The sequence below is a fragment of the Sus scrofa genome, chromosome 15, assembly GCF_054392235.1.
Source record: "Sus scrofa isolate SSC_HxYL_T2T_F1_AM1 chromosome 15, Sscrofa_HxYL_maternal_Yorkshire_Landrace_v2.0, whole genome shotgun sequence".
NCBI lineage: Eukaryota > Metazoa > Chordata > Mammalia > Artiodactyla > Suidae > Sus > Sus scrofa.
This window is the reverse complement of record NC_139397.1, coordinates 132708937-132735914: the sequence shown is the minus strand read 5'-3', so window position 1 is coordinate 132735914 and position 26978 is coordinate 132708937. Positions and strand designations below refer to the sequence as shown.

Below are 26978 nucleotides of genomic sequence, written 5' to 3'. Positions count from 1 at the left end.
TTTAGAAGCATTTTCATCTTCTTTGAGGCATTAAGAACTCCAAGTTATTAGAATTTGTAAAAATCTAGGATGACAGGTAGGAGGCATAGTGTCCAGTGGAAAAGGCAACACCCAGAAGCAGCAGCACAGGTGTCCAGAGGAGCAGCAGTACTCAGGGAATGAAGCAGAACTTCATGGACTGAGCACAAGTAGTAGGCCAGGTAGAAAGGGCAGGAATTAATGATAATAAAAACATATCATGTTTACAATACATCATGTACTGTTCTAAGCACTTTATCTACACAAGAGGTATTATTATTTCCCCCATTTGACACATGGGACACTGAGACACTGCGGCAGAGTCTCCAAGAGGGCCACAATCTACTCCTTTCCCCCCCTGTATTTGGAAGCTATTCCTTAAAACAACAGGGAAGCCTAATTCCTGCCCTTCTCCACCCACTGCATGTGAATTAGCTTAGTGACTTGACTGACTAATAGAAGGCAGTGGAAATAACTTTCTGGGATTTCTAAAGCTAGGTCACAAAAAGCCACATTGTTTTAGAATATCCAGTCTTGAGACACACTTTCTTAGAATCAACTTCTACACTGTGAGAATCCCAAGTTACATGGGGAGGCCTCATGTTAGAGTTCTGGTGGACAGCACCAACTGAGCGAAGCCACTTAAGGTGAAACTACCAGCCAAAGGAGTGAGCCATCTTGGACGTAGAGCCCCACTGAGCCTTCAGATGACTCAATTCCAGCCACCATGAGTGTACCTGCACAAGAGGCCTCAAAGAGAAACACCCAACTGAGCCACCCAGTCATCTCACAGAACCATGAGAGAGGATTTTTTTGTTTTTTGTCTTTTTGCCTTTTCTAGGGCGCACCCTCAGCATATGGAGGTTCCCAGGCTAGAGGTCTAATCGGCCTATACCACAGCCATAGAAACACGGGATCCGAGCTGCGTCTGTGAACCTACACCACAGCTCATGGCAACGCGGGATCCCCAACCCATTGAGCAAGGCCAGATTGAACCCTCAACCTCATGGTTCCTAGTCGGATTCGTTAACCACTGAGCCACGACGGGAACTCCGAGAGAGGATTTTTTTAATGTCACGTAAGACGTTAGGTTTGGGATGGTTTATAACAAGTAAAAGGAAACTGGAATAGGCACAAAGTAGTTAAAAGACTTACTCAAGATCACAAGGTTAGTAAGTGACATGGCAGAGCAAGGATTCAAACCCAGGCCATCTGGCTCTAGAGATCATACATTTAAACATTATTTTACATTGCTTCTTGTTTCTGATGAAATCAGTAACAGCCAGTGGAGGAACCAAAATGAAAAAAGAAAAAGACATCAGGCTGTAGCAGTTGTTAGACTTGAAAATGAGTATACAAAAGAGTAACTCCTCAGATTCCCCAAAACACGGAGGGTAGACACTATAAGGAAGATGGCATCTTACATCACTAACTGAAGGTAACAAGCAGTTATACCACAAGTTACAAGCTCAAGATCAATCTGAAACTTACCTGTCGCTGCACAAACATGGTTATCACCTTCTTTGCTAGTTCAAATGGGGATTCTTCACCAGGAAAGGAGTTACTCATGGCAAAGCCTACATCCACACACAGCACTACAGCTGCCTAGAAACAAAGCCCCAAAGAGTGTGTGAGAAAATGTTATTAATGGTTATTAATAACAAAAAGAAACAAAAGAGATGTCCTTTGTTTATTTCGCCCATAATATTCAGGTGATGCATGACAAAGGGAGGGGAGGTGTTCTACTTAGAGCATGTAGGTAAGGCATACATATTTTCACTGCAGGGAAACTTTAAATAGTCCTGATAGTTCCTGAAAGTTGGAAAGGATCTCCCAGGATAGGAGCAGGCTCCAGGTAGCTGCTGCTCCCTGGCCTGAGCCTGAGAATAAACCCATGGACAGCAGATCTGAAAACAACCTGCAAGCTAGAGCTTAGTCCAGCCCAGCTGAGCCCAAAATACATCAGGCCAAACGCAGTTGATCTGCAGACCCACAGCATGAGAACAGATGCTTTTTTTGCAAGCACTGATCTGAGATGTAGTTATACAGTATTTTTGCAGCAGTCAGTAGGGACTGCCACAATCTGTATCTTCTAAAATGATACATCCCGGAGTTCCCGTCGTGGCTCAGTGGTTAGAGAATCCAACTAGGAACTGTGAGGTTGCGGGTTCGATCCCTGGCCTTGCTCAGTGGGTTAAGGATCCGGCATTGCCATGAGCTGTGGTGTAGGTTGCAGACGTGGCTCGGATCTCGTGTTGTTGTGGCTCTGGCGTAGGCCGGCAGCTATAGCTCTGATTCAACCCCTAGCCTGGGAACCTCCATATGCCGCGGGAGCGGCCTAAGAAATGGCAAAAAGACAGAAAAAATAAAATAGAATAAAATAATAAATCCCAACAACATGAAATTACTTTGTGAACTGGGGATCTAAAATGGAGACTAAAACACTAAGTCTAATCTAGGAGGGGACACAGACATGTAAATAATACCAGCACAATATTCTATGATAGTGGTATGCAGTGGGCACTAAGACCACACAGGAGGGGCATCTACCAAGACCAGCGGAAAGGATAGAGGATGGGTAAAGAGGCAGAAAAGGCTTCCTTTTCCAGGATATGGTCCTTGGGTGAACCTTAAAGAATGATTAGGAGTCAGTCACGTGAAGAAGGGGAATTTTTGGCAGAGGAAACCAAATACTAGCTTTTGTCGTTAGCTAGCAATTGTGTATGTAGGGGACCAAAGAAATGGGGCAAACTAAAAGAAATAGGGATACATGTAGAGTTCTTTATCTGGCATCCAAAGTTTAACTGAAAATGAGCTGGAAGAGACCTGAACAAACCAGCAACTCACAATTTCAGGGTGGATTATAAAATGTCATCGGTATGACACAGTATGACATGGCTACAGTACCACATTTTCCCACATCTACCCCATTCCGTCCTCCAAAATATTTTAGGTTCTACCAGTGGTATAGTGAATTTAAAGAAGGAAAAGAAAGGTTTTATGGTGAAAAAAGACTAGATTTACAATCTGTAGACCTGGGATCTAGTCCCATCTTTATAACCAAATAGCTAAGTCCATGGGTATGTCACTTAACCTCACTGTTAATTCATGGAGGCGGGAAGCAGTTATTGGACTGGATAAGAGCTAAGGTCTTTTCCAGAGTTACCTTCTTTGACACTGACAGCTTCACCTGTGGTTTGTACTGATCACACCACATTTGACGAACTGTGAGCAGTTCCGATCATCACATCCTATGAGAAAGACTAATTACAACTGAACACGAAACGAGTAGACTAGGGAAGAATCTGGAGAACATATGAAGTGAGGAATAGGTAGAAAAAATGAGCCAAATGAGAAGATTTATGGGAACATGAGTCTTACTCAAATAGTTGACAGCTGTGTTAACAAAAGCTCTGCAAGAGAGATAATAGCTCCCTCTAACTTCTAACAGAGGGAAGTTAGAGGGAGACTGATTTGACTCCATATAAGGGAGAAAAAAATAATACTTAGATGTGGTCAGTGAAAGAACTACTGTTTTCTGAAGCAGTGCTCTCCTGACCCTAGAATTGTTTGAAAAACCTGGATGAGCTTCTATTAGGGATGTTATAAATGATTTCTAATTTGGTTACATCTTGAGCAGGGCAAGAAAAAAAAAATGGAAAGACAAGGTTTTTCCCTAGTTTACAAAGAATTAAACATAATGCATTAATATGAAGATATTTCTAGATTACAAAGAGCATGTCTGGAGAAAGAGTAGTAATAAACTCCAAAATTCCTTTGAGAACAATAAAATTCACAAACTCATTTCAAGGCTGAGCATAAAAATCTTTAGAGTCCCCAAATATGGTGCTGCATTTATTTATGTTCATAAAAGCTACTTTTAAGCCAGAAAACTCTAAATCGGAGGCCTAAAGGTCTTTTGCCGAGAATAATCAGGTATCCAAAAAAAAAAAAAAAAAGGTACCAAAGGTTTTCACAGTATGGAACCTCTTATCTGAAAGCAGAACACCTCATGCAATACCTCAAGTTCCTTTCTGGCAGCAGTAGAAAACCAGGAAAAAGAAATGGGGCAGCACCGCAACTCTCCATTTATACACTGAAGCAATACAAGCCATTGGAATTTTGCTGCAAGTCTACCTGCTATAAACAGCTGCTTCATTAGAGCTGAAAGTTTTCAGCAGCTGAAAGAGGTACAAAGGAGGTGAGTGGCATATTTTTGCAATCATTTTAACCAGTATTTCCCTATGAGGGGACTAGGAGTCAGCTGCTCAAACTCCTACCGTGTTCATTTGTAGGATGCCTAGTTAAAGGCCTACTTTTTGGATGGATGGATGATTTAACAACTCCCTGGAACACACCTCCCTCTAGAGACCCTTCAGAGAACTACCCTTCTCTGCCTACACTGAAAAAACTTCTAAAATTCATAAAGTTATTAATCTGGGACACTGAGGATTATACCTTCATTCCTAACAAAAGAGAGTCTTTTGAATTCCAGGGCTCTAAAAGTAGAGAAAGCCTGTGTTCAAATCACATTCTACCACTTGTGGACTGAGTGATCTTGGGCTAATCACCTTTCTTTCTTTAAGCCTCGCATTTCTCCCATGTAAACTGGGGATATAAATCTTCAGCTCATGGGTTTGTTGTGAAGATTAAATGAGACAGGAATAATGCATTTAGATCAGTGACTCACCAGAGTAAGCTTTGAATAAATATGGAAATATTAGATTATTAGAGAGGTGGAAATATTAGACTATTATAGAGGTAAAGCTATAGTTTTATATTTCCATTTATTCTACTTACACTCCCTTTTCTGAAGTTTTATGGAGGTTCCCAGGCTAGGGGTCTAATCTGAGCTGTAGCTGCCAGCCTACGCCAGAGCCACAGCAACGCAGGATCCGAGCCGGTCTGCGACTTACACCACAGCTCACCGCAAGGCCAGATCCTTAACCCACTGAGCAAGGCCAGGGATCAAACCCGAAACCTTATGGTTCCTAGTCAGATTCGCTAATCACTGAGCCAGGAGGGGTACTCCCTTTCACAGATTTTTTTTTTTAACTCAGGCTCCGAAGTAATGGAGGAGTCTGGGGTAGGCTGCGATAGTGCTGCGGAGAGAAGGCGTGGGATGGGAGGCAGGATAAGGACCCGTGGGGAGAAAGCGGTGGGGGTGGGGAGCGGGCGAGGCTCAAATTCCCATCTTAAGACTCCAAATCCCCAGTCTTTCTCCGCGCATCCTGCGACCATGCCCTCCTGACCCAGCCCACCACCACCATCTCCCCTCCTCGCTCCTTAGAACCGCCTGGATCCAGTGATTCCTGCCTCCGAACCACCTTTTCCAGACCCTCAGCACAGGCAAGGCCCAAACCTATTGCTCCTTCTACCTTATTCCCCCACCGCGCCATGTTGCTGGCCCGCCAGCGCCTCAGCAGTCTCTTCCGAGCCGGAAACCGCGGCGCTGAAACTCTGTTCCGCCGGCCTTGGCGCTGGAGGCTCGCGGGAAGAACCACTTCCCGCGGAGCCTGGGAAGGGCGGGGAAACTGTGCGTCGAAGCTCTGCGCATGCGCAGATTCCATTCCTTGCTCGCTGGCTGAGCTTTGAAGCCCAAGCCTTTAGCAAGTCTCAAGAAGTGGGTTGATGGGAATGACTTGGAAAGATACACTTTCTTTTTCTCACATTGAGAATTAACAACTCCAGCGTTTTGTGTTAGAGATCTGAAGTTAGATTGATTTGAATATGAACATGAATCCAGAAAATCACTGAACATCTCTAAAATCATGTTTCTTTTAAAAAGAGGAGTAATGAAAGGTTTAACAGATGCGATGACTTTAGAACCAACTCCTGAAGGAAAAGCAGTTTTTCGGGCAATCGAAAGTGGAAAGAGCATTCTTCTTTGAAGAGGAGATTGCACGCATAAAGGCCTGGAGGCATGAAACAGCAGCTATTAAAGATATCCCAATACTTTGTCTTGGAGCCAGATTAAACCAAACTTCAGACCTGCTTATTTTACCAAGAATTGGCAGTTCCTGAACAATGATTGCCCTGACTACATTTTGATTTTGTTAATCCTCAATGCACACCCTATCTTGGAACTTTCTCATCTTCTCCTCCTACACCTCCCATGTAGCCTGCTGCTAATCTTGACACAGTTTTCTTCAGCCAAGAGCCCTATAAAACCTACCACCTCCCAGCCCCAAAAAACGCCTGAGCCTTCTCTCAGTGCTCCTGGCCACTAGCTGATCAATAAACCTACTTGAAGCCTCAATGCCTGGGACTCTCTGTCTCTATTCAGCTCCAAACCTATAGCCATTTCTTGCTCTTTGGAGAGTTTCTAGTTTGGAAGGAAGTGAGGTTTACTTTCAGAAGAGGAATCTAGGGAGATATCCTAGAAGTGGTAGCTATCAATTACGGTGCCTGACAGTCTCACAGTCCCCTTTCAAAGGAAGCTGGCTGTCCAGCCTGCAGACCTTGCCCATTTGAGGGAGTCAGGTCCAAGCTAAACTTTGCACAGAAAAATCTATCTATATCCATGGGCTTTGATATCTACAGATGTCCTAGGATCAAGCCCCCACTGATGCCAGAGACAATTGCACTGCATTCCTGGTCAAGTAGAGCATTTATAGGGTCACAAAAGTGATCTAAATTTTGGACTGCTTCATGTCGCAACAGAAGAAAGGGTGGGGGAAAAAACTGTAACTGCAATGTATACATCTAAGGATAACCTGACCCCCTTGCTGTACAGTGGGAAAATAAAAAAAAAAAAAATTTTGGACTGCTGACATGGCTCTTGGCAGGAGTGTCTCCATCTTAGGCCTAGAAAGTTTTTCAACAGGCTTGTGTTAATAATTGAATTAACTGAAGAAGAGAAAACTGTGTTGGCCATTAATCTTTTGCAACATTATAAAACTTAAGCCCTGGATGGCCATGAATGATACAATAAAACTTTAAAGTCACCTAAAATTAGCTCTTTTAAAGATTCAGAACCTTGTTTTTATTGAAAATCATGGAGAACAGGAGTTTTATTCCCCCTTGGACTTGAACTGAGATGAAGGGTGGTACCTAATATCAATGGACAAAATAGCCTGGAAACTCCACTGTCACCATACTGGATCAGACATGATTTACCCAGCTTAGCATATTATGGCTGCAAAGCGTAATTGGAAAGCATAATCCTCCTTCCTGATATTCTATGAAGATTAGGTAACTGTGAGCTAAGAGAGAATGTTCAAGTATGGTATTTCACTCTCTCATTTCTTCTCTAAAATCCTTTAGGTGTTTGCTGACAGCAAAGATGAGATTGCTTTAGATCTGTTTGGTTAAGTTTTCCTTCCTCTAATCTAGGCTTTTACCTACTTCTATCAGAGCCCTTTTGAAATTAGTTTACAAGCCTACTTCTTCCACTAGGTGGCAAGCCCAACTAGGGGAGAGCCCCATCAACTGGACCTGGCTAGCCCTTACTCCTCACCCTCGTCCCACCCTCCTCCATTATTCCAGTGACACCTTACCCTTGTGCTAATCATGACTATTTTTTGGTCTTGGCCATTGGTTTCCCAGCTTTTCATTGCAACTTCCTAACATAGGCTTAGGTAAACCTGTGATTTGAGGAAACAGTCCACCTAAATGGAATCATCATAAATTGGTGGTACATGGAAAGTCAAAACATAAGGACCCATATTGAGATCATGATACATATATGGAACAAGTCACCAAGCTCACCCTTTTCCTGAAAACTGTAGTGTTCAAAACAATTTTGGAAAAACTCAAAGTGAGCAAATGTTAATCAGACTTTATATTTATTTTGTCTTCATTTCAATTGTTTGTATCTCTGCAAAAGCACCCGAGAGCACCAAGGTTATCTTCAAAACATTGGACAGAGTTTGTTTTTTTCCAAACTAAAAGCAGTTATTTTTAGAAAGGTGGAGTTTTCTCTGAAGGTAGAGTTCAGCACCATACATTAGGCAAATGTCCCTGGCCTTCTGTGGGACAGCATGCCTGACCCATCCAGTTTGATTCACAGCAGTTCTTTCAACAGCTTCTTCCTGAGACATGAACATGGACACCAGCTATTCTTATAAGGACCCAACCTCCAAAATCTGCTTGACTGCTTAGGATTTGACTTTTTTGCAGTGAGAAAGATACCCTCAGGAGTTAAAGACTGTGTTTGCTGCTAAACTCCACAAAGTTCTGAGTGAGTGAAGTTTTGACAAGCCACATAAAGCTAACTCTGTCTTCTTTGTGCTTAGGGCTACTGATCCTGCTTGCAGGGTGCGGGGGTGGGGGGTGGGGATCTGACAGAGGCAATCGGTCCCTTCACAGCCTTTCATCTGTTATGTGAGATATTAAATATCACAACCTAGTCCCAACTTCACTTCCAGGAAACAAAATCTTACTGTTATAGGATTAGACTCAACCATTCACTCTTCCTTTCTAAAAAACCTGAAACCACCTGGCATTACAGATATTTAACTGCAACATACATGACTTGCTAATATCTATGTATGGTTTATGCATAGTATATGTAGCTAGTATCTATGTATAAATTCTCTATGAAAGATTTAGGTGTAAATAAATAAATAAATAAATAAATAAATAAATAAAACTATATTTTCAGTTTGGGATAAGAATGTATTTAAATAGTTACTATGAGTCAGAGACTCATAGTATGTTGCCTACCAACATAGCCATTCTTTTCTTGTTTCTTAAACTAGCAGAACCCAACTATTTAGCCCAAAATATAGCTGCCCAGCCAAATGTACATTTCCTAGCCTCTTTTGCTTGGGAGGTCATGTGACCAGGGCCTAGCCAATGAGATATGAGAAGTGTCAGGTGGGACTACTGAGAAGCCTTCTTAGCTTAGAAGGCTGTGCTCTTGTTTGCCCTTTCCTCTCTCTTCCAGAAACTTGGATGTGATGACCAGATGTCGTCAGCAATGGGGTGCTGAGGATCAAGATGATGAGGGTCACATCCTACTAATGGTCAGGGAATAAAAACGCCTGGGACACCAATGACTTCTGCAGGTTCCCTAATAGTCTGCCCCCAGACTTCTTCTACATGGGCAAGAAACAGACTTCCGTCTTGTTTAAACTATGGGCATTCGGATTTTAATTATATTTAACAAGTAAATCAAAGTCTAAATGATACACATAAATCTTTACATTTTGCTACACTGTAGTAGCCTGGCTTCTTAAATGTTTCACTCCACACCCATCTATTATCCTTTTGGTGGACTTGGTCTCCCCCCAGTTTGCTTAGTTTCCCTGTCACATTTAGTCACATACTCCCTCGGGTTCCAGGCACCAGGAACACCTTCAAGCCCCTGAACTGACAGACAACTGAGCTCCTTGTCCCAGATAAATGGTCATCTTAGGGTAAGGAATGAAGAAGAGTTTATCCATTGGATAGACTATTTGGCATGGACTGCTTTTCTGTTCCCTGTCCTCCTGGAACCACCAAGATGGTGGAACTAATCAGTGTGGGCTAGAATTTTCCAGAACTGTGTGTGTGTGTGTGTGTGTGTGTGTGTGTGTGTGTGTGTGTGTGTGAAACCTGCAGTGAAGCACTGGGACTCCTGGCCTCTCCTTGGCTTCCTAGCAGTTGAATTCCTTCGAGTCAAAAAGAGGATCAACTCCCCAACTTTCTCCAGGTAGGGCAGAAGGAATAGTTTAAAGAAGGAGTAGTCTGGAATCGGAAGATAATATACAAGCTACTGAGACCAGGGAAAGAAATAGGTTGTCGGAAGTTTAGACAGTGGACGTTTCTACCTCCAGGGTGGTGTCCTTGTTGGACAGATTGCCTGAGATGTTGTCAGATTCAAGCAACTCCACAATACTATAGGGAGAACAGTCCTCCAGACCCAGCTTGCTGCACAGCCAGCCACAGAAGCCCTTCTCCATATCCCGGGCAGCTTGCCACCATGCTCCCCAGGACCATGACAGCTGGACCACGGCAGCATAGAGGCCCAGGGAAGAGGCCATGGCCATGATGAGCACTGGATAGAAGAGGATGAGGCAGGGGCAACATGAGATCTTGTGCCAGAAGGTCCTCTCCTCGTTGTACACAAGGAAGATGTTGTACCAGGTGATGGTGCCATAGTAGAAAGAGACCACGAAAGAGAGGATGAAAACCACAGGCAGGCAGACCAGGGTCCAGAGGACCACGTGGGGCCCACGGTCTGCTCCCAGCTGGCAAGCCTTTCTGCCTCCAGGTGCTGTTTCCCTTGACGACGCCTTAGGCTTGGTGAGTTCCTGCAGCTCCTTCTCTGACAACGTGACATGGATGTCTACCATCTGCCCCTTTTTCTTCCCTCGGGTGATGGTCCCAGTTAATGTGACATAGCGGCTGTCCAGGGGCATGTTCCACATACCTGCAGGGCATAAAGAGGTGAAGGTTAAGATCAGAAGAGCAGATGTTTCATTGCAGCATCGTTCCCATAAGACTGGAGCTGACAACAGAGCGTCCATTATTACAGCCCCTGACGTGATGATGGAGTCAGTGGTTCCAGGACCAACCTGATGGGTCTCCCTTGGGAGCAGGATCACCGGGATTACTGCTCCCACAGTGAACTCACATCAGGGCCCTGTTAAGATTGGGCCGCAGTTAAACTTATTCCTTATATTCTCTCTCCACTTTTCTGGGCCTCGATCTTGTCACGTCTCTGTAGTATGGAGGGGAGTGAGGAACTGTCCCACAGTGATAGTGACCTTCATGGTGATGTTATTCCTGGTTTACAAGTGCTGTGAAATACTGTTTGTTTGTTGGAGGCTTGCCAGATATGCACGTATACAGGCCATAGTGAATCAAAGAAACTAGATGGCGCTTGAAGAATGACGCTAATCTAGGCTTGCAAAATATATAAGACTTTCCCAGGCCCCTGGGGGAAAGGGAGTGAGACGGGGAATGTACATCTTACAAGTGGCTGCCTGAAAGCAAGTTGCCAAAGACTCCAGATGTCCTCCAGGGAAAGCCATTGACATCTTGTTCTCAGGACCAGAACCCTAAGGGAGTTGGAGGAAAGGGTGTAACAGCCTCCAGCATAAACAATATAATCTTTTTCTGGAGGGTTAATCATTTATGGCATCTATGAATACAAAGGGTCTGTGCCTTGCATATCTGTAGCCTTGATCAGTAACATTGTAAATGACACATGTGATTCTGTATGTACAAGGAAGTAGAAAATAGCAAATAAAAATCATGACTTGGCTCAGAGGGTTGCTATTGCCTCTGGAAGGCGGTAGCCCCCTGATCCCCACTCTATTTCTTTGTCTCTTCTTTCTTAAATCTGCAGCACTGCTGACTTTGGGACCTGCGTTGACAAGCAGGTCTCGTCACTGTTTATGAGTATCAGCTACCATGTGTGAAGGTGGTCCCACAGTAGCAGCCCACCCCTCTTCTCTCCTCATTCCTGACTCCATGCTTCCCTGAGTGAGACGTCCTCACACGCCCGTGGACACCTCACCCTTCATGCCCAAGTTCTGTACACACACACACCACACACAGGTGCATTCCCTAAAACACACCAGCCACCCTTTGGCCTTCCCGAGGGAGAGGTTACAGCTACTGACACAACAAAGTTCATGGGCCTGGGTGCGAAGTGTGGTTTAGAAATGGAGGACAGGGGGGAGGCTTTTGGTTTGCATGTCCCCAGGCCCTGTGGACTCCTGGCCCCCTGGCTGAAAAAGGGACGGAATGATGTCTCAAGAGCCGGGCCCAGGATACTGGCAGGGGGGACCCCGCCTGCCCAGATAGCAGGATAGTACTATTCCCCCCTAACAAATGGTTTGACAGGCTCCCTCATCTCAGCAAAGGACATCACCCCCCATCTTCTCTGCCATTCCTGTCAAAACCCCAGGAGTCATCGTGAACACCCCTCTCCCTTACTCCCTGCCTCTGACCCATTGGCCAGCTCCAGACTGCATTCTGAATCCAGCCTCCCCTTCAGAGCTCTCCCTTCTGCAGTCATGCTGGTCCAAGCTTCTATGTAGTGCCATTGTAGCTGCAGTGACAAGAGTCTCATCAGCTTCTGGTCTTACCCCTATCAGCCGCTCTTTCTAGAGAAGCCAGGGTGACTTTTTGAAAATATAAGTGAGATGATGTTTCTCCTTTGCTTAAAAGTCCCCCATTGACTTCCCCCGCACTTATGACAAATCCCAAACCCTTTACTATGACCTGCAGGGCCCAACATGACCCAGCCCCCGCCTGACTTTCTGACCCCCTCTCACCATCCTCTCCCTAGCTCTCTATGCTCCCTGCACAGAAATATCTTCATTCTAGAGATGTGCCTGTGCTGCACCCTCCCCAGGGTCCTTGCCCTTGCTACCTCAGGCTGTCCTCTAAAGGCTCTGCTCCAGATCTTTTCACCACTGGCTCCTTCTTATTTGTCAAACGTCATTTCCGGCGAGAGGCATCCCCAACCATGCAATCTCTCCCTCTGCTCCTCTTACCATCACTGTGGTCTACTGTCCTTGGAAGGTGTACTACCACCTGAAATTGTCTCTTATTTGCTGACTTGTTCACTGTTTGTCTTCCCCTGATGGGAAGGTAAATTGCACGAGAGCAGGGGCCTTTCTCATCTTGTTCACCATAAACGGATGTCTTAGAGACAATCCATCCACACAAATAGATCTATCTCATCCGTCTATTGCTGCTTAGTGATGCTCAACACAGACACTCCAGTTTCCTTAGCAGCAACAAACATTTCTACACACGCCTCCTTATACACATGGGCATAGATTTCATGAGGTAGATACTGAGAATTTCTAGGATATAAGATGTTGAATTCTGAATATAATAAAAACTGATAAATCTCCCTATAAAGTAGTTAAAGCAGACTCTACTTCCACATTTAGTATATGAAAGTATTATCCACTTTCTCACACTGATATTATGATGTTTTATCCAATGTTTGGCTAGCTACATGAGAAGGAATACTATGACCCATTTTTTGTAATTCACATTTTCCTGATTATTATGAAAGTCAACTATTTTCTTTTCTCTTATATGTATTAAATAATTTGCATAGTCAGCTTGTATTATTAATTTTTGTGTATAAATAAGTCTCTTCCATTACACTAGGACTTCTAACAGGGCGGAGGTCTCTGCCATATCACCTAGAAGAGAACATAATAAATGCTCAAGAAATACTGTCAATTTGTTGAATGAAGACTGCAACACTGCGAGAAGAAATGTATCAGCAAGAAGTGGGTCAGTGAGCAAAGGTCTGTCTTTTGAAGGATCCTCATTCGGATTCCTCCCCACGGATCTAAGCAGTTGGCCCCAGAGAGACTTACCATCATCCGTGGGATAGTCTAGGAAATCGTCTCCCTCCTCCGCTTTAGGCTGGTCTCCACCTTCTAATTCCCCGGGCTCCTCATCTGATTTCTCATTCTCTGACCGGTAGACGATGATAGACTCGGGGCGGGACTCTTTCTTCTTCTTTTTCCTGCGGCCAATTGTGGATTCCCCATCCAGGGCCAGGGCAGCTGCCACGGCCTTCCTCAGAGATCCCTGGTGGGGACTTGGGAGCTCACACTGGCCTTCCATTGGTGCTGGCTATTCCATCCTAGTCCTCAAACCTAGCTATTCCTCTTGAAGAGTCCAGTTTGCTTGAACAAATTCACGATCCACACATCACTGAGTTGCTTCCAGGACAAGGCTATGCAAAGATGTCCCAATGATGAGTTCCACTTGAAAGATAGGAAAGCAAAGTCATCAACAGGGAGTGAATAGAGTGAGATATAGAGGGGTTTGGAAAATGGTCCTCAACCTGACAGAAGCCTTCCCCTCCTTTTATTTCCCATAACACTTTATTTCAGGAGCGCTGTAAAATGTTTTCACAAGAATGAATTGTTGTGCATAAAACTTTGTGTTGCCATATTTTTGTCACTTACACAAATATATATCATGCAAAACCCATCAGCCTAGCTGGCAGATGTCAAGTATAAGGAAGTTGGGTTAGGATGCCTTACAGACAGATGGAAATTAGGGATCATTCTTCCTCTTGCTATAGATGTAGATGCCTATGGCTGGGACCAGCACTCCAGGCTCTGGCTAGAGGTCATACATTATGACTATATACTCAATTGGTGAATGCAACTTTGAGCAAGCCATCCAGCGATGGCACAGCTTCACCAAACATGATTTCTCTGCTCCTCTATAAAGGACAACTGTTTCCTGGCTTCTTTTTGGCTCAAGATACCAGAATTATCGGGATCTGTGCTAACACCATCTGGGAGACCAGTGGAAAAGATGTACACTTTTCACTCTTAACATTTTATCTCCTCTTTTGTTCTCCAGGTAAAGAGAGGTGGGAGAATCTAAGTAACAGCTTTTAAAGAAGAAACTGATTGGCCTGTGTTCTTGGTGCATGGAGCCATTAAAAGGAAAGGAAATGCTTTGAGCACTCTTGCTAAAGTGCCAATGAGCAAGTATCCAATTAGTCATATTTGAGCAGGTGTCTATTCGTATGCTTCTTAAAAAAAAAAAAAAAAAGCTTTTTATTATGCAAAGTGTCAAGACATATGTAAAGGAGAACTTATTATGGAAAGTGGCAAACCTATATACAAAAGCAAAGGGAATAATTCGAATGAAACTTTCACTCAATTTCAACATAATCAAAATACTCACAGTCAACTTTGTTTCACCTCCTTGTATTATCTAAGCAAGTCTCAGGCATAATTTCATTTCATCTATAACTATTTCAACATGTGCCTCTTACATAAGGACTAGTTAGCTTTTTTGTTTGTTTGTTTTTGTCTTTTCAGGGCCATACCCATGGCACATGGAGGTTTCCAGGCTAGCAGTCTAATCAGAGCTATAGTCACTGGCCTACACCACAGCCACAGCAATGCAGGATCCAAGCTGCATCTGTGATCTATACCACAGCTCATGGCAACACCGGATCCTTAACCCACTGAGAGAGGCCAGGGATAGAACCTGCAACCTCATGGATACTAGTCAGATTTGTTTCTGCTGGATCTTAATAACCTTTGCATCTTAGGCACATAGCCCAGTGACTAAACAAAATGAGGTTGCTCAATTGCCCACAAGCATTTGGCAGATTTTGCTGAGTCTCCACAGCCTGACTTTGCCTTGGGAGTCTTAACAGAATAAGTACTGATTTCTTCACATTCTTACACATGAAACTTGATGGATTATGGATTTCATTTGGCGACTTGTCAAAGAGCACATGATGTTCTAAGAGTGAGACAGAGACGGGATTAAGATGGTGGAGTAGGAGGACTGGAGCTCACCTTCTCTCATAAAAGCAATAAAATTACAACCAATTTCTGAACAACCCTCAACCAAGTAGACTGCAAACTATCAAAAAAGATATCCTACTCCAGAAGACAAAGAGAAGTCCGCATCAAGACAGTAGGAGGGGAAATTACATGATATAAGCAACCCAGTACTATTCAACATAGCTTTGGAAGTCCTAGCCACAGCATTTAGAGAAGAAAAAGAAATAAAAGGAATACAAAGTGGAAAGAAGAAATAAAACTATCACTGTTTACAGATGACGATACTATACCTAGAAAATTCTAGAGATGCTATCAGAAAACTGTTAGAGCTCATCAATGAATTTGGTAAAGTTGAGGGATACAAAATTAATACACAGAAATCAACTGCATATCTATATACTAACAACAAAAGATCAGAAAGAAAAATTAGGGAAACAATCCCATTTACCATCACATTAAAAAAACAAAAAACAAAAAACAAAAAAACCTAGGAATAAACCTCCCTACCTAAAGAGACAAGAGGTCTATAATCTGAAAACTATAAGATGCTGGTGAAAGAAATCAAAGATGACACAAACAGATGGAAAGACATACCATGCTGTTAGATTGGAAGACTTGATATTGTCAAAATGACTACATTACCCAAGGCAATCAATTACCAAGGACATTTTTCACAGAACTAGAACAAATTATTTTAAAGTGTGTTTGGAAGCAGAACAGACCCAGAATAGCCAAAGCCATCCTGAAAAAGAAAAATGGAGCTGGAGGAATCAGGCTCCCTGACTTCAGACTGTACCACAAAGCTACAGTCATCAAAACAGTGTGGTACTGGCACAAATACAAAAATATAGAACAGGATGGAAATCCCAGAATTAAACCCATGCACCTACATCAACTAATTTATGACAAGTGGTTCCCATCGTGGCTCAGTGGAAGTGAATCTGACTAGTATCCATCAGAACACAGGTTTGATCCCTGGCCTCATTCAGCAGGTTAAGGATCTGGCAGCACCATGAGCTGTGTGTGGTGTAGGCTGCAGACCTAGTTGGGTCCTGGGTTGCTGTGGCTGTGGTCTAGGCTGGCGGCTACAGGTCTGATTTGACTCCTAGCCTGAGAACCTCCATATGCCATGGGTACAGCCCTAAACAAAACAAAACAAAACAAAACAAATCTGTGACAAAGGAGGTGAGAATATACAATGAAGAAAAGACAGTCCCTTCAATAAGTGGTGCTGGGAAAACTGGACAGCTACATGTAAAAGAATGAAATTAAAACACTGTCTAACACCATACAGAAAAATAAACTCAAAATGGATTAAAGACCTAAATATAAAACCAGATACTATAAAACTCTTAGAAGAAAACATAGGCCAAACACTCTCAGACATAAACCACAGCAATAACTTTTCGGATCCATCCCCTAGAGGAATAACAATAAAAACAAAAATAAACAAATGGGACATAATTAAACTTAAAAGTTTTTGCTCAGCAAAGGAAACCCTAAACAAAACTAAAAGACAACCCACTTGCGAGAAAATATTTGCAAATGAAGCAACTGACAAGGGATTAATCTCCAAAATATATAAACACTTAGAGTAGCTCAATAAAAAAAAAAAAAATCCCATCAAAAAATGGGCCGAAGATCTAAACAGACAATTCTCCAAAGAAGACATACAAATGGCCAAAAAACACATGAAAAGATGTTCAACATCACTAATTTTAGAGAAATGCAAATCAAAACCACTATGAGATACCACTTTATACCAGCCAGAATGGCCATCATCAAAAAGTCTACAAAAAATAAATGCTGGAGAGGGTGTGGAGAAAAGGGAACTCTCTTAACATTGTTGGTGGGAACATAAATTGGTGCAACCACTATGGAAAACAGTATGGAGATGCCTCAGAAAACTAAAAACAGAATTACCATTTGATCCAGCAAACCCACTCCTGGGCATCTATCCAGAGAAAACCATGACTCAATAGATACATGTACTCCAATATTCATTGCAGCACAAGAAAAATTAAAAATTAAATTAAATTTTGTAAAAAAGATAGACATAAAACCACCTTAAAGATGTGAAAATTAGTTTCAGAGAAATAAAGTGATTTGTCTGAAGTCAAAAGGAAAAGAGGGGGACAATTCAGGGTACATATGCTTTCTGTGATAAAATTGGCTCTGCTGTCCTCCTTTGACATTACTAAGCTCATCCATGTTAAATAAAGAAGTTAGAGAACTGGCACACAACCGAAGTGAAAAAATGGGCAGAAGACCTAAAAAGACATTTCTCCAAAGAAGACATAGGGATGGCCAGTAGGCACATGAAAAAATGCTCAAATTTTTAGAGAAATGCAAATCAAAACTATAATGAGGTACGACCTCATGCCAGTCAGAGTGGCTATCATTAATAAGTCTACAAATAGCAAATGCTAGAGAGGCTGTGGAGAAAGGGGAACCCTCCTACATTGTTGGTAGGGATGTAATATGATACAGCCACTATGGAGAACAATATGAGGGTTCCTCAGAGCACTAAATACAGAACTACCATATCATCCAGAAATCCCACTGCTGGGCGTATATCCATACAAAGTATAATTTGAGAAAATACATGCATTCCTATAGCCTAGACATGGAAACAACCTCAATGTCCATAGACAGATGAGTGGATTAAGACTGTGTGGTACATATACACAATGGAACACTACTCAGCCATACAAAAGAATGAAATAATGCCATTCGTAGCAATGTGGATGCAACTAGAGATTCTCGCACTAAGTGAAGTAAGTCAGAAAGATAAAGACAAATACTATATAATATCACTTATATGTGAAATCTAAAATATGGCACAAATGAACCTATCTACAAAATTGAATCAGATTCACAGATATGGAGAAAAGACTTGTGGTTGCAAAGGGGGGTGGTAGTGGGATGGACTTGGAGTTTGGGGTTGTTAAGGCAAACTATTACATTTAGCATGGGTAAGCAATGAGGTCTTACTATATAGCCAGTCTCTTGTGCTAGACCATGATGAAAGATAATATAATAAAAGGAATATATATATGTGTGTATGACTGTGTCGCTTTGCTGTACAGCAGAAATTGGCACAACATTGTAAATCAACTGTACTGTAACTTAAAAAATTATTAAGATAGTAAGAAGAAGAAGGAGGGGAGGGGGAGAAGAAGAAGTAGAGGAATAGGAGGTGAAAGATCTGGATTTAAGCCCAACTTGCATAACTTCAAAGCCCAGAATTTTCCAACCAAGATTTAGAAGTCAAGTGCTAGTGGCTGCAGCAGACGGTGATGTTTTTTGTTTGGTTTTTTGCTGCCCCAAACCCATTCCTCTTTCCTTTGGTGACAGAGCGACTCTTTTCTGTGTGGAATACGTAAAAAATGAATAAAATGAAACCTCAATTAAACAGAGTTGGGAGACCAGAAGGGGAAGCTCCCACGTCCTGTGATGATCGCAGAGCCAACAGGAAGAAGGAAAACTCCTCTTCTCTTCCAGCAAGGACTCAGCCAATGAAAAGCCATGGCCTCTTTGTTTCCTACAGCCCTCCCAACTTCCTTTTCCCTCTATAAAAATGTTCTCCTTCCCTTGCAATTTGTGGACTTGTATGTGGCTACCCATGGTTGCAGACCCTGAATTGCAATTATCTGTTGATCCTGAATAAACCGACTTTGCTAGAGAAGTATCTACCAGTCTATTGATTTCAGGTCAATGAATACAACCTCGAAAGTCACCAATGTGACCACAGAGAGCATTTCATAATTTTTTTTTTTTTTTTTGGTCTTTTTAGGACTGAAGCCAAGGCTTATGGTAGCTCCCAGGCTGGGGGTCAAATCAGAGCTATAGCCGCTGGCGTAGGCCACAGTCACAGCAATGCCACATCCAAGCTGCGTCTGCGACCTATGCCATAGCTCATGACAACACCAGATCCTTTAACCCACTGAGCAGGGCCAGGGATCAAACCCACTGAGTGAGGTTCACGACCCCTGAGCCACACAGGAACTCCCATTTCACGATTCTTACTTTCCTTGTCTGTATCAGAGCCTTTGATTCTTCTTATTTCCAAGTCTTTCTTGGACCTCCACTCACCTTTTTTAACTTTCTAACCTCATTTTCTTGCTACTTCTCAAATCCCCCTTCTGCCTCTTTTACTCCTTCCTCTGACCCACAATTTCCAGTGCTTTTGAGAATTCTCAATCTACCGTCCTCCACTCTCAACAGTGCATTCTCTTCCTCCTGTTGAAATAACCAGCCTTCCTGCTTACAGCTATAGGATGCCTCTATGCTAAGAACACCCAAACCCAGATGTCAAGAGTTAACAGATCTGGAGTTCCCGTCGTGGCTCAGCAGGTTAAGAACTCGACTAGAATCCATGAGGATGCAGGTTTGATCCCTGGCCTCGCTCAATGGGTTAAGGATTTGGCATTGCCCATAAGCTGTGGTGTAGGTCGCAGGTATGGCTCGGATCCCGCATTGCTGTGGCTGTAGCGTAGGCCTGTGGTTGCAGCTCCAATTTGATCCCTAGCCCAGGAACTTCTATATGCCACAGGTGTGGTCCTAAAAAGAAAAAAAAAAAAAGAGTTAATAGATCGTCCAGGGGTATTTCAACAGCCTAGTGGGTATTTTCCAATTAAATATCATCATTTTTGGCTAAGCAAGTTCAGATCAAACTCATTATCTTTATTTCCAGCAGACTTAACTTTTTAGTGTTACCAAGAGGATATGAGAAGGAAGAAGGGAAAGGACGAAAGGATGGAGAAGGAAATCCACATTTACAAGTGCCTATTGTCATTAAAGACAACATTCACTCATTGTATGATTTGTTAGCTTCTGTGTTAGTTGCTTATACAAGCACTACCACCATTTAGTTACACATTAAATAAACATTTTTTGAACAAATACTGTGGGTTGGGTACTGCGAAATTGCTCTAGGCATAACTATCTTATGAAACAAATACAATTTTGTAATGAGGACATGAGAGTAAAATTTACTGGATGTTTACTATATGCCAAGTGCTGTCCTAAGTACCTTACAGTAATCATTGTTTAATCCTCACATATCAAACTAATGAAGGAGGTACGATATTATCTCCATTTAGAGGAATACGTTGCTCAAGGTTACATAATGATGGGGCTATGAATGACCCGCAAGTTTGTTCATTTCAGCGCCCATGTTTTATTCACTGTGCCATGCTGCCTGCCAACAGTTACCCCCGATTTTATACTTAAACCTCTAGAGTAGTTCTTGATAAAACCATTTCCTATATTGGGGATTGATTCCTATGTCCCTGATACTAATCGGTCTCTAAATCCTTCTAGTCATTCCTATGCAATCTCTTGTTAATCTGTTCATCTGAATTTCTATTGCTCCATATGCCAGAGTATAGCCCCACACTACTTCCTTCAAACTGGGTTCTCTGTCTTCCATTGCAGAGCTCTTCCTTTAGCATTTTCTTTTTTTCTTCTTAGGGCCAAACCTGTGGCATATGGAAGTTCCCAGGCTAGGGGTCGAATTGGAGCCACATCTGAGACCTACACCACAGGTCATGGTGATGCTAGTTCCTTAACTCACTGAGCAAGCCCAGGGATCGAACCCGTATCCTCATGGATACTAGCTGGGTTCTTAACCTGCTGCACCACAATGGGAACTCCCTCCTCTACTATTTTATTTTATTTATTTATTTTTGATTTTAGGTCCGCACCTGCAGCAGAGAGAGAGAGTCCAGAGAGCTCTCTTGCTCTTTCTGCCACGTGAGGACACAGGAAGAAGATAGCCATCTATGAACCAGGAAGCAGGACCTCTCCAGATACTGGATCACCTGTCTAAGGTGACCAAACTCTCCCAATAGCATCCTGGTTTACCAACACCAGATGTACTAAGCCAGCCAGGGAATAAAATTTTCCAGCTGAAAATCACCATTAGCCCCTCTCAGGGAGAGTCTCACCACCGTAAAGACGGAAGCGAATCTGATTCATACTGGTGTCAGTGATTGTAACGATGATGGAACAGCAACTTAGAACTTGAAGCCTCAGGAGAGTTGCTCTGATTGGCTGTGAGCACAGTCAGGCTGCAGCCTGTTTCTTCATGGTCCTGTAAGCAACATTCCTCTTGTTTCCTGGTCCTGAGAGGCTCGCACACTGAGGCAGGTTCATCATCTGGGGAGCATCTGACTGTCTTCAGAGGAAATAGTTCCGATGGTGAAGGTAGCTGGCTCTATGGAGCTTAAGCACATTTTTATTGTACGAGCTGCAAGAGCTATCTAAGATCCAGCCTTTACTTTCTGCTCTTTTGTTTGCTTATTGCCCTACCTCTCGTGGCACACAAAGTCCTTCCATCCCCAACTCCTAACTATGTACCTCCTAGAACATAAACTCTACCAAGGCAGGGACACCTAACTGTTTTGTCCACTGTACTGTATTCCCCGTGCCTAGAACAGTAGCTGACACATGACAGGTGCTCAATAAATATTTACTGCCTATTGTGAACTGGTGAAGAATCTCACTTATATAAGGTGGCTCAGGACTGCTTTTCCTTCAAGACAAGGCAGGGCAAGATGTCTCACGGCTATGCCTTTGGCACCAAAATCCTGTGAGTCTCAGTGGTGAGAATCCCACAGGCTGCTGTCAGTCTGAACCAGCAGCTGCTTTGTGAAGGGAGAGGGATGATTACAAGGCAGATGCGGTGAGGGAGGGGTGGAAAGATGGGTGAGCAGCAAGGGGGTCTCAGAAGATGAAGGGAGGGAGTGCTAAAAGGCTATGACAGAGTGGGAGTGTGGAAGGATCACAGCCATGACAAGGCCCTTTTCCCTAAGGCAAAGGGGGCAGTGATGCAGAATACAAGGTAGCTTTTGATCTGGCAGGAAGAGCAGTCATTGTGACATGGAGCGGATACCCTGAGAAGAGAGGGCTCAACCAGGAGCCAGAGTTAAAATCTGGAAACAAGGAGCCTCCAAGAGGCAGAACTATTGCTGTGCCCCCAGGCCTCTGGGGGTTAGCAGACATTCAAACCCTGACTAGGGTCACAGGCAGAGGCAGAGAGGACAGGCCTTTTTATTTTTAACAACAGATATCTCGCAGAGACTCTCTATCTCCTTCATCACAGGCTCTCTTTGTGAAAAAGAGCTTTCTGACTGCTCATAGGGCAACCTCCTTGAGACTGAAGAATGGCTCCTTGTCATCCTCAGGAAGCAAAACTGGCTTGAAACTTTTCAGTGGAATCACTCTGAGGACACTCAGCCTTCATATATTACAGTACAGCCAGGCCCATATTGACCCACCCTGGCAGAGCTCCATGAACTCACAAGTCCAGATCAGATCATAAAGCACACCTAACTTATCTTCAATTGGAAAAATGTAAATTGTTCCTTCCTTCCAAGAAAGAAAGCCTAGAATTTTCTGGAATAAGAAACCTCCCAGTATTAAGTCAGTATTTCTCCTCCTGTTTTAAAAAAAAATACTTTGTCATTAGGATCAAATTAGCTGGAATTACATTCTTTTTGCACCAACACTTTGAACTTTTCTATTTACATTTACATCTTTTCTGATGGTATAATTTTGGGGGGGTAATCACATAAAGAGGTTCCCAGGGATTGAATTGGAGCTACAGCTGCTGGGCTACACCACAGGCATAGCAACACAGGATCCGAGCAGCGTCTGTGATCTACACCCCAGCTCATAGCAATGCTGGATCCTTAACCCATTGAGTGAGGCCAGGGATTGAACCCACAACCTCATGGTCACTAGTCAGATTCGTGAACCACTGAGCCATGAAGGGAACTCCTGATGGTATAATTTTTTTAAAAAATTGGTCATAACTAAATAACTAACATCAGTAGTAGGAATGATTCCTTAATAAACTATCCAGCCAACGGGAAGCAGAAGACATAGCTTCCCTTCTTGAAAGGAGTGTAGACTGGAATCGGTCAGCAATAAAGAGGGAGGGTTAATTGTTTTTCAAAGGAGGTCAGATCAGAGGAGGGTGGGGGATGGAGGAACTGAGAGGAAGTGATATCTAATTCCACTCTAAAGGAGACTCATTTCCAATTCACTCTATGATAACTAGGTGGTGAACCCAACAAAAGAATGATGGCATCTGCTAGCTTTTTAGCTTTTTTTTTTTAAAGGGCCGCATCTGCAGCATATGGAGGTTCCCAGGCTGGGGGTGGAATCAGCCCACAGCTACAGCAAGAGAGAGCCAAGCTGCTTCTGCAATCTACATAATAGCTCACTGCAATAACAGATCCTTAACCCACTGAGCAAGGCCAAGGATCAAATCCTCATAGATCCTAGTTGGGTTCATTTCAGCTGAGCTACAACAGGGACTCCGTTTGTTTGCTTTTACATTATTTTAATACCTTGCAGGGGAAATGCAATACTCTAACAGTAGATTTAGAAATGGTATCCTGCCTGGATGGTTAAGACACTTGACACATTCCCTAGATCTGCCAAGTTCTCAGGCAAAAGCTCACCTGGTCGGTCCAGGTATAATTCCTCTCTGGTGGATTGCCAGTACGAAGCGAGATGAATTTGAGCAATAAATCACTGTAAATGGGCGCCAAAATACACATGAGAAATTTCCCCCGTCTTCAAGAGGCTCACTCCCCTGCATAAGGAATGAACTAGAAGGGAGGATATCAAACACCCACCTACAGATGTGTTCCTGCAGGAAGCATACACCCTTTAAGGAAAGATCCTCTTTTGGACTCATCAATTTGTGCAGTCCAACTGAAATGGAGCAAATCTCCAATCTGATAAAAGTTGCTTCTTCCCTTTATTCCTGGGTGAGGGGAAGGAGACGAGGTGGAGGTGGGCTCGAATTTTCTTTTAAAAATCATTTATTATCTCGGTTCTCTGGATAACTGCAACTGTATTTCCCCCTCCCCCTGCTCATTCCCATCCCTTCCGGAGGATGAAGCTAGATTTCCTCCCCCTTAGCTGAGGCTGCTCCTTTTTTCCCCTTCTAGCCGCACACAGCAGCTGGAACCAGAGCATCATCGCTCGACATCCAATGCGGGAGGGCGCAGCAAGGCCCCCGAGCTGCAGCCTCTTTTCTCGGATGCACTAGAGATTTAATTTTAATTAATGGTGAGAGCCATAGCACAGAGGATTGAATTTTTCAAAATAGAATACACTCTCGCTTTTTATCTTCTTTCCTTCCCCGGTCCCCCAATAGCATCAAAATCAAATACGCAAACACACGGAACAAGGAGTCTCACCTACACGTCCGCGGGACAGAGGCTGGCATTGGGTGCCGAAGGTCAGGACACCGCCGGGGGCAGTGTTCCTGAGCAGAGAAGACAGAGAGAACCGCGCGCGGGGCGGGGCGGGGCGTCCGGGTGTCGGGAGAGGGTGGGGGGGAGGCGGAGGGAGGACTTGAGAGCCGGGAGGGGCGGAGTCCTGGAGGTCACGTGGGTTTGTGGCCTCAGCCCTATCCACTTTTTAAGCGGCGGCGATCCTGTGAGCTAAGCTAGCATTTGCTTGGGTTACGCTAACGGTTCGCAGCCATGAGCTTTGGGGTCAAGGGCAAAAGCTTCCTGGCAGCAGGCTGTCTACAGCACCAAGTGGCCGTCGTCACTGGCGGAGGCACAGGCATAGGAAAGGCCATCACCAGTGAGCTCCTGCATCTGGGTGTGTGAGCTGGGCCCTGGACTACGGTACCCAGAGAGGGGGGTGGGTCGGCGGGATCCTGTGAGACTGGGGTAACCTGGGGTCGGAGGCTTAGGGGAGCATGAGGTTGCAAAGCAAAAAAGTATCGGTATGGGTGAAATTAAAACCGCGAGGAATAGAGGAGAGAGAACTCTTCCAAAAAAGTTGTGGAGAAGCGTTGAATGATTAACCACCATTTGTAAACTAAAGGGAAAGTTTGGAGCCAAAGGTATTGTGCCGGAGTTGGGAATTAAGGAAACTTGTGGAAACTTGCTATGGAATTCATTATGAATGTGTATGTAAACTTAATTCATTCTAAAAAAATGTTTTTTAAGTAAACAATTCATTCTGTTTATTGCCTGATGAATGATTAGGAAACATTGGGAGACTTCATTTAATGGAAAAGGTTGTAACATATCGAGAGGCTCCTATCATATCATCTTTAATCTCTGGTGATATTTACCTTAACATGGGTGAAGACAGGAGTTTGTAAGCACATAAAAAAGGAAGGAAACCGCAAAGGGGGAAACAGGTAAATTTACCTATACGAAGATGTAAATCCTCATTGAATTAAAAACGTAAAGTTTAAAAGCACATGAAGATAAACATTTCCAATATACAACAAATGTATTATATAAAAGAGATCTCACAAAAAAATAAGGAAAGTATCTAACACACTGATAGAAAAATAGGCCTATGATATGGGTCAAGTCTTTCAAATAAAGAGATAAAAATAGACAGTGGGAAACTAGTCTAAAATTGACTATGGGGAAATAGTCAACTTTTGGGACAATGAAATGTAAAATCTAACAGTAAAAAGGTGCCATTATTTTCCCAACAGAATTGTAAAACTTGGAGAAAATGAAAGTGTTGATGAGGAAGTGAGAAGTCAGGCCAGAATGTAAATCACAAGCTTTCTAGAGGTCACTTTGGGGGAAAACATCCAAAAGTTAACAGTATTCACGCTGTATGACCTAGTAATTCCTCTCTCAGGACTTTGCTCTTAGTAAATGGTGAGGCAAGTACAAATATGTGTTGACTAGTGAAACATTACAAATGCAATGATTAAATCAGTACAAGGAAATATGCTGCTATTTAAACATCTTGCAATGGAAGACTTTATGTTGTCAAGTGCACACCATGTAAAAAAGCAGAATTCTAAGCAAAAGATGACATTACAATTTAATCATTAATGAAAAACATATATGCAGAAAAGACTGGAAAGACATTTAATATTAACGGCAACTACTTTTTCTGAAAATGATTTGAATTATAAGTGGTTAAATTGTCCTCATTTTTCAGATTTTTAAAATGAACATGTAAATTGTCTTTGCTTGCCATTGTATTTTTTTTTTCTCTTGTTAAATTGGTCTTTATTTCCGAAACCTCTTAGTTTTCTTTCTTAAAGTTTGCTTAACACTATGAAAATTCACAGATCTCAGGTAGTGGTTTAGTTTTTCCTTTCATTTTTTTCCCCCTAGTTTCAAAAGGATTGCTTCCTGAGCAAAGAAACAATACTCTGGTTGTCTCCTAAACCAGGTATTTTAAAGTAATTGGGGAAACTAGAAATGGGTCACAAGATAAATTTTTCTATCTATTAAAGTTTTTGAATAAGAAGTTAAAGTCACAGAACGCAGGATGCTTCTTGACACATCAATATGAGGTGTATAAGCAAAACATACTAGAGCAAGAAATCAATATCACTACAAATGGTATATTATGGTATCGATATTTTGAATCAGTCTCTATCTCCTTTTATTAAATTTTTATTTTTTTTACAGAATAAAATACATACATTTAAACACAATTACATTCACACAGATTATTATATCATAGATCTTAAGAGACAGATTGACTCCCTCTGGAGAAGTGGAATGGAAAATATGCTGAGACAAATAGATTTATTCTAGACTCTATTCCATTTTGTATGGCTTTCATCCTTACTATTTAGTATTATCTATTACATTTCAATTTTTCTTTAACAATTAGCATTATATTAAAATTGTTATGCAACTAAAATTTATAAAGAAGAAAGCCTTATATACCATTAAATATTTTATATAGCATAATAAAAAAATA

The 26978-nt window shown here is 42.7% G+C and overlaps 3 protein-coding genes across 12 annotated transcripts in view; 1 reads left to right on the top strand and 2 right to left on the bottom strand.

The window, feature by feature from the left end:
• XRCC5 (X-ray repair cross complementing 5) overlaps nucleotides 1-5520 on the bottom strand; it is a 97508-nt gene extending 91988 nt beyond the window's left edge. For 2 of the 7 annotated variants that reach the window (XM_084999044.1, XM_013984470.3), the window contains exons 1-2: nucleotides 4819-5520; nucleotides 1510-1623 (exon numbers count right to left, since the gene is read on the bottom strand). Coding sequence is in view for 4 of the 7 variants with exons in the window: in XM_013984470.3 (XP_013839924.3) it covers nucleotides 1510-1587 (78 nt within the window). In the remaining 3 variants the exon portion in view is untranslated. Of the gene's footprint in view, nucleotides 1-1509; nucleotides 1624-3184; nucleotides 3270-4818 lie in introns of those variants that run through there. The other 5 variants (XM_084999041.1, XM_003133649.6, XM_084999040.1 and 2 more) reach the window with 4 other exon arrangements.
• Nucleotides 5521-7788: 2268 nt separating this feature from the next.
• On the bottom strand, nucleotides 7789-24562 carry TMEM169 (transmembrane protein 169). 3 transcript variants are annotated; one of them, XM_005672176.4, is made up of 3 exons: nucleotides 24470-24562; nucleotides 13299-13694; nucleotides 7789-10375 (listed from the first exon to the last, which is right to left on the bottom strand). In XM_005672176.4, the coding sequence occupies exons 2-3, from the start codon at nucleotides 13549-13551 to the stop codon at nucleotides 9753-9755; spliced, it is 876 nt and encodes a 291-aa protein (XP_005672233.2). In that variant the 5' UTR covers nucleotides 13552-13694; nucleotides 24470-24562; the 3' UTR covers nucleotides 7789-9752. The 3 variants fall into 3 exon arrangements, with proteins under 3 accessions (XP_005672233.2, XP_084855176.1, XP_084855177.1); XM_084999050.1 differs by lacking the exon at nucleotides 24470-24562 and adding an exon at nucleotides 23900-24025; XM_084999051.1 differs by lacking the exon at nucleotides 24470-24562 and adding an exon at nucleotides 23723-23866.
• A 125-nt stretch (nucleotides 24563-24687) lies between these two features.
• The window catches only part of PECR (peroxisomal trans-2-enoyl-CoA reductase), a 38999-nt gene continuing 36708 nt past the window's right edge, over nucleotides 24688-26978 (top strand). For both annotated transcript variants that reach the window (XM_084999049.1, XM_021075117.2), the window contains exon 1: nucleotides 24688-24881. In XM_084999049.1, the coding sequence (XP_084855175.1) occupies nucleotides 24758-24881 (124 nt within the window). In that variant the 5' untranslated portion in view covers nucleotides 24688-24757. The remainder of the gene's footprint in view (nucleotides 24882-26978) is intronic.